Below are 12,619 nucleotides of genomic sequence, written 5' to 3'. Positions count from 1 at the left end.
TATCGTGCGAATATTTGAAATAAATCGTTAAAGAACTTTTTGAGATTTTTGCTAGCAACGTTTCCCCTTTATGTATTACATACATATTTGCAAACCATTTATGTTTAAAATACATACAGTATTAGAGTAATATATAACAACAACATGAAGTAAAATGGTGAAGAAGTTTAAAGATTTTTGCTAACACCGTTTCCTCTGTGTTTTTTCCATATATTTATATACCACATATACTAAAATATGCAGCATCAGCATATATTAAAAATTGTGTGGCCTATGTCCATCTCAATGTTTATTAGAGTACCGTATAAAAATTAGATATTTTTAGTAACAACTTTAAAGTACAATTTGTCTTTATACAGGATGAGTCACTAATTGCTGCCACCAAGATAACTCCGAAACTGTGATAAGAGCTGAAAAGTTTGTGGGACAAAAGTTGCATGGGACAACATGGGCCATAATATGCCTTTTTTTTGTTGTTCAAATGGTTCAAATGGCTCTGAGCACTATGGGACATAACATCTGTGGTCATCAGTCCCCTAGAACTTAGAACTACTTAAACCTAACTAACCTAAGGACATCACACACATCCATGCCCGAGGCAGGATTCGAACCTGCGACCGTAGCAGTCGCGCTGTTCTTTTTTTTTTTTGTTCTTAGGTGGGGTTGCGTCAGAGATATGAAGGTAAACGTTGTTTTTTTTTTTTTTTAATTGGGATGCCATAGTTTGGTACTTATTCTCTGATATTATCAATGATGTGCAAGAGTAAGGTCTTTGAAGGTCAACGAAAGTCACAAAGCTGGCATCAACGTCCATTTACACAAGATGTTTGAAGTGATGACTACTGCTATCAGTGCAGTGCTGCAATCTTCCTATCTTGGATTGAGTGGTATTCCTTATCACAGCGGCACTTCTCTCGCGAATCTTCAGGTGTATTTGGAACGCCTTTATAAACAATGTCTTTTACGAATCCCCACAAGAAAAAATTCAGACGCCTCAAGTATGGCCAACGAGCCGGCCACGATACATATCCTATGCGTCCAGTCCAACGATTTGGGAATTGTCTGTGCAACTCATTTCTAGCCATCAGCGAAATATGTGCCGGACACCCATAGTGTTGATACTATATTCTGTTCCTTGTTCCTAAAGGTATTTCTTCCAATATCAGACCTAATGTTTCTTGCAGGAATGTGGTGTAGATCCTACCATTAAGATTTCCTGCGATGAAATTAGAAAAAAAAGCACTCCATCTTCAGGCCACAAGTGGCCCATCGGGACCATCTGACCGGTGTCAACCTCAGCTGAGGATGCAGGTAGGAGGGGCGTGTGATCAGCACACGCTCTCCCGGTCGTTATGATGATTTTCTTTGACCGGAGCCGCTACTATTCGGTCGAGTAGCTCCTCAAGTGGCATCACGAGACTGAGTGCACCCCGAAAAATGGCAACAGCGCATGGCGGCCCGGATGGTCACCCATCCAAGTGCCGGCATGTCCGACAGCGCTTAACTTCGGTGATCTGACGGGAACCGCTGTATCCACTACGGCCTATAAATCTGTCCCCCAGAATCCCGCACCGACCACGGTTATTGGTGTGCAACTTTCTGCAGCCAACATGAATTTTCAGTTACCCAGTAATGAATGTTATGCAAATTAACATTTCCATGGTTCGTGATGTCGCGTCGTCAGTAAATAAAATCAAATTAAGAAATGTGTCATCCCTCTGAATCTGAAGTTGAACCCATTGGCAGAATTCAATGCGATGCATACAATCCGTACCAGTTAATTCTTGGTGGAGACTATATGGTAAGGATGATGTTTATGGTGATGCAGAACACGAATAACACTACTTTGAGTCATGCTAGATTCCCTTGCGATTTGACGCGAATAAGACAAGGATCTCGAACCACAATGGAAAGACTGCCAATTTCAGTTTCCTCGTTAGCAATTTTCCTTTGCCGGACATTCTTCCGATGCGTTAAAGACCCAGTTGTTCTCAATTTATCATACACATATTTAAATGTATAGCGTGTAGGGTGAGTATGTTGAGAATATCTTTCAGCGTATACGTCTCTATCTCTCACTGAATCTCGTTGGCATTCTCCGTAAATGAGAAGCATATCGACTTGTTCTTCGATTGAGTACATCATTCACATTCACTTGATTCGAAGGTACTAATCTTACCGTTCCTATTAGTGTTGTATTTCGAAACCGTCAAATGGTGTTTACATGTCAATGGCACATTAAGCGGATACTCCGTATTCGGCAAATATTTACTATTTGCACGTTATCCGAGAGAGAACTGTCAGAGCATGTGCTTCGATAAGTGCCGAAGTGATCAGGAATACCACTCAACTGCATTGTTACCCAATGGTCATCACTTCGAATACCTTCTGTGAATGGACATTCATGCCACCTTTTTTACCCTCGTTGACCTTCAAAGACCTTACTGTTACACATCATTGGATTCATCTCGATAGACGCTATCAGAAAATAGGTACCAAACTACAGCATCCCATTTAAGAAAACAAAGCTGACCTTCATACCTCTGACGCGACCCCACTTAGCAACAAGAAACCAACGTCATATTGTGGCCCACGTTGTCCCATGCATCTTTTGTCGCACAAACTTTTCACCTCCTATTATACTTTCGGAGTTGTTCTTGGCGGGAATAATTAATGACTCGCTCTGTATACAAATTAAATAGCAATTTTGATCTTTCTAACCGTTTAAGGGCGACACTGCTTTGAAGAACCATAAATAACATATAAACATTATACATAATTATTATACACTCTACATAAGCGACCAGCGCGGAACGCGATACAAGATGTAGGTTGTGTACCTAACACCTTCTAGGGGCAATAAAAACTGGATTTTCAATGTTTAACGTAATTAGTGACCGAATTGAAAAATCTAAAATTTTCTTATTACATACCCATTAATAGGTACATTCTTTTTAACACAGTAATACAAGTTTTACAGTTACAAACTGTGCGTTTGTCTTGAGACATCTTAACTGACGGCGTGCAAACATCCGGACTTTATTAATCCACTATTTGAGAAGGAGAATAGTTAGTGAATTCCAATAAACCTTACACATAATGTCAACCTTTGCAAAATATTTTTTCGCTGACGAACCACCCACAAAATGTTTGGAGGTATGGCGTTATAAACATAGGGATCAGTGCAAAACTAGCTTTTTTCTTAAAATGGAGTGCAAATTATCCAGACTATATTCATCCAGTGGAGGAGGAGGAGATTAGTGTTTCACGTCCCGTCGACAACGAGGTCATTAGAGACGGAGCACAAGCTCGGATTAGGGAAGGATGGGTAAGGAAATCGGATGTGCCCTTCGACGGTATTTGCCTGAAGCGATTTAGGGAAATCACGGAGAACCTAAATAAGGTTGGCAGGACGCGAGTTTGAACCGTCGACCTTCCGAATGCGAGCCCAAGTGCGCTAACCACTGTAGCACCTCGCTCGGTATTCATCTCATAGTGAGAAAACCTAGTGACTTCCAACAAACTTTGAGCATAATTTCAAACCTTTTTAGAACTTTTCTCGCTTACATGCTTGACGTCAAATATTTAACACATTAACTCATTTGTAAAGTAATCAGACATTTGAAGCTCTTTTATAGAGAGGAGTTCGATTCCTTAACGAATCGAGGGTTTACTAGTTGACACCATCAGTTTTCATTGAATCAGGTGTGTGTCACTATAAACTAATAGGACCAATTACGGTATGTAGATGGGTACTGAAACGATCGACGTACGATGACATTATGTTCCTAATTGCAATCCCCGTTACGTTGAACTTCAATATAGACCATGTTGCACCCAAATTGTTAATTATTGTTGAATTCTGTCATTTAGCATCCTTCTATACTGATGGTATCACATCGAATTTTTATCACATCTCTCTAAGTAACAATTCTATTCTAAACGTGGATTGCGTAGTAATCTAACCAGAAATCTCCCGATACATCATGCGCTCTGACGGCGTGGAACACGAAACTGCTTCGAGGTACTAAGTATGGAATTAGAAAAAAAAGTGCGGTAGCAGTTTTAAATGATTACACTATTCTTATTAATCCATTGGAAGCCTTTACTGACAATCCGTTGTGCGTTGTAACAGAACTAGGACACTGTCAGTTTGCACTCCTGTTTGCATCACAACTGAAAAATGTTACTGTTACGGCAGTATCGGGTTGTCTATGCTGAATGGATACTCACCCCGCGTTCGGCAGACAGAGCTACCATATCCGGATACGGCTTTTCCGGAATACGACGTGCAGTCAACAAACCGATGACATTACCGTATACGTTGTACATTTAGCGAATTATCTGCGGAACTGTAACCGAGATACAGTTCGAGACCTCCTCTGTGAATGCCTCGTCTCTATGTGAAATCGAAGTTCTTTCGCGCTATAAATATAAATGTGTCGTCGAATGATTTCCTTAAAGGCGTAAAGTAGAGGAGAGAAACAAGGGGTCCTGGAACTGTTGTAACATTACCGATATGCAAAGTGTTTGGTGCTGAAGTAGATCAGGAAAACGATACGTCTTACAACTAGAGAAATCTTTATTGTTTCGAAACGTAGCAAAGCTTTCATTCCGTTCCGCAAATAATCCTCTTAATTTATCTAGTGTAGTAGTATGAGAAGAGAATTTGTTTTAGAAGCGTCACGGACTTTCTGCATTTTTATTCTATTGAATACTTGAAGTGCGTTACAGGAGCACCACACAGTGAAATTCTTATTCTACGCCGTTTGGAAATTAACCATAAAAAGCATGTTCACCGTGTGTCAAATGGATCACAGTTTTAATCGGAACAGTAAAATCCTTTAGGTCCACCTCGCTAGCTGCCCGGTCAGCGAGACGGATTGCTAAACGGAGGGGTCCGGATTAGAGAAATATAAAGTTTTTAACGACCATTGATTTCCTCCATCATTCTTGTCCACTGTCATTGTGAATGAATAAAAGAATTTACAGAGTTTTGTTATGAGGGTTATGAAAACACACAACAATTTCCACATGTGTCCACAGATGGACAGACGTAGAGCAAGGTGTGGTCGTACTACTGACCAGGAAGGAAAACTGTCGAAGAGTGAGGTACCAGAACATGTCGCCACAGCATGTGGTACATTTTGTAGTACCACATGGAAGGTAGCATTCGGCATTGTTCGAGGTTGTTTGACAGGATGGGACACTCCTGATCCGATTAGTAAATGCGAGGGTAGTAACGAGCAGTGGGTATTCTGATCGTTTGTTATCAGTTTCTGGGTTGAAGATTGCGTAACAAACGAAGGTTGTTGAAATATGTTTATGTGGACTTTTTCTTTTTTTTTTCTCTATAACTGTGTGCGTATTCGGCAAACACCTGACGCTTTGCAGCGGAGTGTACTCCTGCTACCAGTATCTGATCCCCAGTTACTTATTACATTCACGAATGATGCATGGGGACAATTATTGTCGGTAAATCTCTGTGTTATCTCTAATTTCACATATTTTCTCGTTGTAGTCATTTCCGAGATGTCTGTGGGAGGAAGTAACGCGTTGACCGACTTTTCCCGGAACGTAGTCCCTCGGAATTCCAACAGCAAACCTCCCATGATGTACAACACTTTTCTTATAGCGTCTGACACTGGAGTTTGTTAGCATCTCTCTAACGCTGTCGCGCCGACTGAACAATCCCGTGTCGAAACACGCCGCACTTCGTTGGATCCTCTCCATCTCTTCTATCAGTCTTATGTGGTAACGGTCCCATATTGATGAACAACGCTCAAGAATCGTCGGACAAGTGTTTTGTGAGCCACTTCTTCCGTGGATGAGCTACATTTTCTTAAGATACTATCTATGAATATACACTCCTGGAAATTGAAATAAGAACACCGTGAATTCAATGTCCCAGGAAGGGGAAACTTTATTAACACATTCCTGGGGTCAGATACATCACATGATCACACTGACAGAACCACAGGCACATAGACACAGGCAACAGAGCATGCACAATGTCGGCACTAGTACAGTGTATATCCACCTTTCGCAGCAATGCAGGCTGCTATTCTCCCATGGAGACGATCGTAGAGATGCTGGATGTAGTCCTGTGGAACGGCTTGCCATGCCATTTCCACCTGGCGCCTCAGTTCGACCAGCGTTCGTGCCGGACGTGCAGACCGCGTGAGACGACGCTTCATCCAGTCCCAAACATGCTCAATGGGGGACAGATCCGGAGATCTTGCTGGCCAGGGTAGTTGACTTACACCTTCTAGAGCACGTTGGGTGGCACGGGATACATGCGGACGTGCATTGTCCTGTTGGAACAGCAAGTTCCCTTGCCGGTCTAGGAATGGTAGAACGATGGGTTCGATGACGGTTTGGATGTACCGTGCACTATTCAGTGTCCCCTCGACGATCACCAGTGGTGTACGGCCAGTGTAGGAGATCGCTCCCCACACCATGATGCCGGGTGTTGGCCCTGTGTGCCTCGGTCGTATGCAGTCCTGATTGTGGCGCTCACCTGCACGGCGCCAAACACGCATACGACCATCATTGGCACCAAGGCAGAAGCGACTCTCATCGCTGAAGACGACACGTCTCCATTCGTCCCTCCATTCACGCCTGTCGCGACACCACTGGAGGCGGGCTGCACGATGTTGGGGCGTGAGCGGAAGACGGCCTAACGGTGTGCGGGACCGTAGCCCAGCTTCATGGAGACGGTTGCGAATGGTCCTCGCCGATACCCCAGGAGCAACAGTGTCCCTAATTTGCTGGGAAGTGGCCGTGCAGTCCCCTACGGCACTGCGTAGGATCCTACGGTCTTGGCGTGCATCCGTGCGTCGCTGCGGTCCGGTCCCAGGTCGACGGACACGTGCACCTTCCGCCGACCACTGGCGACAACATCGATGTACTGTGGAGACCTCACGCCCCACGTGTTGAGCAATTCGGCGGTACGTCCACCCGGCCTCCCGCATGCCCACTATACGCCCTCGCTCAGAGTCCGTCAACTGCACATACGGTTCACGTCCACGCTGTCGCGGCATGCTACCAGTGTTAAAGACTGCGATGGAGCTCCGTATGCCACGGCAAACTGGCTGACACTGACGGCGGCGGTGCACAAATGCTGCGCAGCTAGCGCCATTCGACGGCCAACACCGCGGTTCCTGGTGTGTCCGCTGTGCCGTGCGTGTGATCATTGCTTGTACAGCCCTCTCGCAGTGTCCGGAGCAAGTATGGTGGGTCTGACACACCGGTGTCAATGTGTTCTTTTTTCCATTTCCAGGAGTGTAGTTCTGGCATCTGCTTTTCCAGTTATTTGTTTTATGTTGCTATTCAATTAAAGGTTGCAGTTTATTTCTACTACGTATGCGCTATATGATACATTTATTTACGCTCAGTGTAAACTGCCAGAGCCTGCACCATCGATCTGTAGGTCATTTCGCAAGTCTATACCGTTTTCTGGCGCTTCTGCTTTCGTAAAGACAACCACATCATCTGCGAACGGTCTTAAAGAGCTTCTGACGCTATCCACTAGATCCTGTATATATACTGCAAAACATTAGTAACGTCCCTATCACATTTCCTTGGCGTTCTCCTGAAATTATCTTTAAGTGTGTAGATTTGGTTCCGTTAAAAGCGACATGTACTGTCTGAATGCAGACATAAATCTGGTAAGACACTCGGTAAGTTCGTATTTTTTTCACCAAACGAAAGTGCAGAACTGTATCCAATTTGTTCGCAAAATCGAGGAACACGGCGTCAACCTGAGCGTCGATCTCTACGGCGCTCCGCATCTCATGGACGAAGAGAGCGAGCTGAATTTCGCAACATGTGTAGAATCTGCTGCTAAAACTCTGTTTGATACATCCTATACAGGCAAAATCTACAGTTAATGAGTAATGAGAAATGGAAGCAGTGTGCGTATGTATCATCGATACCTCCAACTGGCACCTTCTCTGGTTGTATGTTTAACTGCAATTGTTGTACTTAACTAAGCACAAGTCGAGTAAAATTTCTCTTTAGTGTCTCCAGTTTAGACAGCAAACGGCTTAAAGATAAATGACTGTGATTTTATTAATGATGCATATGAGGTCGTGTTAGTGAAAAGTGTAGGCTCAACCACCCGTCACAGTGCAAAAGCGCAAGAAGTGACGCGTTTCTGAGGAGAAAGCCTTCATTGACAAACTTGTTGTACAAGAAGTTTGTGAAAGTTTTAAAGAGAAAAACGTAAATAAAAGTATTAAAAAGCCCTGTTCAATCCCTTGTAACCGTTCCTTCCTAAAATGTTCTACGACATAATTCGTGCAGTCGGTGAAACAAAGTAAAGTGGATTGGCATATGCAGCCTTTGAATACAAAAAGCGTCACGGCAGCAGCTATTCACGTGGAACGCCCATATACCTCAAGGAAAGACCTAACCGTATGTTGACACATACGTAATGAGACTGAGAAGTTCGAGTACGTAGTTAAGAAATGAAAGTCATCCCTCTTGAGGTGCCCAGGAGTTCGAACCTTGTCATGCACTGAATGTCATAATCTACACGAGATGTTTGTTCTTTCGGACAGTCCGAAAGAACAAACACCACACTAACATTCTATGTAACGCGAAGATGGCCAATGATCTCTTTAGTGCAGATGGATACCAGGCTCAAAATCTTACGTGAAACGGCGAAACGCCGCGAATAATGAGGAGAATGGGGAAGGGGCACTACATTAGTAGTCTGCGGACAAGTTGAGAATTTGGGTCTGACGGTAAGCGTGGTAGGGTAGTTCCTGCTGCTACGATGGCCAATGCGTCCGGATGGAGCAGTGGTCAGCACATCTACCTAGTAAGCGGGAGACCTGGGTTCGTATCCTGGTGTCTGGTGTGGCACAAACGATCAACTTCTCTCGCTGATTTAAATCCAGTGTCTGCAGTTCCTTTATCTCTTCCGATGGCTGTTCTTTTTCACACACAATATATATATATATATATATATGTGAAACTGCAGGAGAGAGAGGTGCAGTAACAAACGCGAGCACGAGGGCCGCGGCCACCCACCGGCTTGAGCGTGCGGACGATGAAGAAGGTGCGGATGCCCGCCATGCGCAGCATCTCCTCGCGCTTCTCGCCCAGCGCCGGCTCCACCTCGAACTCGCCGTTCAGAAAGCCCAGCGTCTTCTCCGAGATGTGCACCCGCCTGCAACAACAGATGCAAGAAGCTCTCTGTGACTACTAATATCCTGATACTGCGTTAAAAAAAAAAAAAAAGCTGCGGGCACTTACATAAAGCTTGGAGTATGAATACACAGTCGAAAAAAATTGCAACACCTACAAGAATTGTGTTCCGTGCCACCTCGGTGTAATATGTGCATACTGAGGGCCTGTCGTCTTAATGGTTCATTTGTCACGGTCACCGTCGATCAGACGGCGCTCTGGAGGCTTGTCGGTGCACCCCACGTTTTGACGCTACAGGCAGTAACTGTACTTAGTTTAGAGCTGAAAACTGTTTGCAGCATTCATTCTAGGATACAATCGTGCCTCATTGGCGAGTACATACTCATGTTGAACAACTTCAGCCATTTGCACTGGCCCGCATTGTGGGCCCGCGGGATGCTGGATGGACGTACAGTCGGTTGCTGTACTTGTTGAACACAGTGCGTCGGTGGTGTTTCTCTGATAGCAACAGCGATCTGTTAAATATTCGCACACCCGTAGACGAGATTCCGGACTTCCGCGCATGTGAAGGGTGTCAACGGATTGTGCGACCACGTGCTGCAACAGCTGTGTCACCAGTGACCACTGAAACCGTCTGCTTGCTGAAGGACTCTGATTAGGTTTTCTCTGGTCGGGTTATCGCTGACACCACACCACCAACCATGAGTATCTGGTATCTTGAGAGAGCCGGCTGGAGAGTGGAATGGCACCCTCTTATCAGCGAAGAGAGTACGTCCTGCGTGTGTGTGAGTCACTGACGTACACGTGTACAGAGTAGACCTGGTGAGTGTGGCCAATTCTGGAGCTCATTCACCCAGGTTACACAGGTCCCATCCCAGGCTTCATAATGTGGTGGCCCATCAGTTACAACAAATGCTGTATTTATGTCCTTTTGCAGGGTAAAGTAATCAGCGCTCGCTACAAAGCACAGATCGTTATCCTCTCGCCATTGGCATTTCTTTGACAGGAAGGTGATGTGATTTGTGCTTTTTCAACAGGAATATACACGTCCACATACGGCTGATGTTGCGGAACGTGCTCTTCGTGGTGTAAAAAACTGCCCTTGTCAGCAACATCGCCTGATCTCCCGGTAATAGAACGCGTAAGCGACATGTTGAAATGGGAATTTACTCGTTCTCCAGAGCTTGCAACAACCATTGCGGATTTGAAACAAAAGGCCCAAGACGATTAGGAAAATCTGTCGCAGGGTGCCATTCGGCGGCTTGTGAGAACATGCGCCTTCATTGCTGCCAGTGGGGTACACTGCGTAATGACGGGACTTTTTGGACACCCTTTGATGTGAAATGTGTACAAGATTTGATATGCAGGACATCCGAACTGAAAAGCACGATTAATTAATTGAAAGATATCCGCTTGAGTTATATTAATGATTTACCTAAACCACGACCGGTTTCGGGATGTTAAAATTACGTCTTCATGTGTATGAATTTTTCTTTTTTAGACATCCATAACACGTAGTCGGGCCAGTCAGTGCAAGGGCTGGAAACTGTTGAATGTTACGCAGAAACTGTCCGTCGTCGGTCAGCGACACGGTATCAGCACCAGTCACAACTGCGTGGAAGGTCACGCAGGGTGTCTGGAGGCACTATTGCTGACTGGAGCGACCGCTTGTTTTTCATGTCTAAATAGAAAAACTATATACACTTCAAGATAGGATTTTAACATTCAGAAACCGGTCTTGGTTTGAACAAGTTAGTAGCATGTCTGAAGCGGATCTCTTTATATTAATTACTGTGAGCCGGCCGATGTGGCCGAGCTGTTCTGGGCGCTTCAGTCTGGAACCGCGCGATCGCTACGGTCGCATGTTCGAATCCTGCCTCTGCCATGGATGTGTGTGACGTCCTTAGGTTAGTTAGGTTTAAGTAGTTCTAAGTTCTAGCGGACTGATGATGACCTCAGATGTTTAGTCCCATAAGCACAGAGCCAATTACTGTGACATGTGAGTTTCATTTGGTCTTAATTAATTGCCGTACACTCTTACAATGATGAAATACCTGTCACATCACATGTCAGAAAATGACCTTGTCTTTTAGGTTGTCGATTTCTTTGCGACAGTGTAATTGAACATGTTACTGACACAAAAGAAAGATCTGATACACACAAGAAAAGGAAAAGAAATGCGCAAAAATTTCACACTACAGTGTAGAACATGACTAAGAAAAATTTCGTGCAATCCAAACCTACATTACTCACCCATTTTACTGTATTTCACACCCTAACGTTCAATTTATTCATTTAATTTTATTCCAGCGGCTTACTTGTAAGTAAAATCTATTATTCTTTCGCATTCAACGAATCTAATGAATAGAATGTCTTGTTACTCTTTAATCGGAGTATCACAACCAATTACATGGACTGGAATGTCAACCGCGTTTCTGTGAACCCGTTTCAGGCATTCACTAGATTTGTAAAAAAGTTCTTACCTTCTAAGTTTCCGATACAATTATAAAATTAAGGCTGAAATACTTATTTATGTTTCCGAAACTGCTTCTTCGAAGATGCTGACAGCATAATCCTTATTGTCGGCTACTCAAAATGTAAACAAAGAAATAACTGAACATGGATTTGACAAGCAACTCAAGACACTCCCTGGAGAGAAGAGTTCTGAACCTGATCGATACACGTAAGATTTTATATTCACTAGGCGGAAAAAGTGAATGCTCCTTATGGATCTGTCGATCGTAGGTTGATGGAATAGCAAATCTTATCATGTGGATGAGAAAGGGGGCTCGTCTATCCAGGTTTTAATAATGTCGTAGAATGAAGCCAAAAACTATAATTCTGTTTAACTGACACCAGATTGTTGTAGAGTTATGTAACGTATATGATAAAAGTTTTTAGAGATCTAAATCAACTCGGGTTCTACCAGTACCGGTGCAGTGAATCTTAACTTGTTCTGATCATTCACGAAAATCGTACAGATGGATTGGTTGAATCGACTGATATCGAACATCAAATGTGACGTAAAGTTGTGAAGTAAAACTGTTGTAGCGTGTGGAACTGAGATAAAACGATACGCTAATTATTTATTCTGCTCATACAATTTATTTATTTATTTATTGTAGACAGATCTGTAGCGTAGGTCGAGATCTCATTTTGATTTCAAGCTGATTGTTTATGAGTTGGTGAAGAAAAACAATCATAGTGTTAGCTAAAGAACAGTTGCTTGATAAATTTTGTATTTTGCTTCTGGACCAAAAGTCACTCTAAAGGCAGCCGTAAGAAGACGAGAAATGCCACAGACTCTCAATGGCTCTGCTGCACACAGATTTTACTATCCATAAATGTTCAATGCAACTTCTCTGCATCATAAAAGTAGTCCACAGCAAGTTTTCACTTGTCGCTTGAAACTTACCGTTGTTTGTAGGCTTAAAGCCGGTTATACTGTTTTGTTGAATGCAGT

General features: G+C 43.7%; 1 protein-coding gene across 1 annotated transcript in view; it reads right to left on the bottom strand.

Moving 5' to 3' along the window:
• LOC126235306 (adenylate cyclase type 3) overlaps positions 1 to 12,619 on the bottom strand; it is a 628,591-nt gene that overhangs the window by 242,536 nt on the left and 373,436 nt on the right. Inside the window, exon 6 of the mRNA XM_049944030.1 lies at positions 9,040 to 9,178. Coding sequence (XP_049799987.1) covers positions 9,040 to 9,178 — 139 coding nt within the window. The remainder of the gene's footprint in view (positions 1 to 9,039; positions 9,179 to 12,619) is intronic.

Source organism: Schistocerca nitens, chromosome 2 (genome assembly GCF_023898315.1).
Source record: "Schistocerca nitens isolate TAMUIC-IGC-003100 chromosome 2, iqSchNite1.1, whole genome shotgun sequence".
NCBI classification, from domain to species: domain Eukaryota; kingdom Metazoa; phylum Arthropoda; class Insecta; order Orthoptera; family Acrididae; genus Schistocerca; species Schistocerca nitens.
The sequence above is the reverse complement of the archived record's forward strand: the minus strand, read 5'-3'. Positions and strand labels throughout refer to the sequence as shown.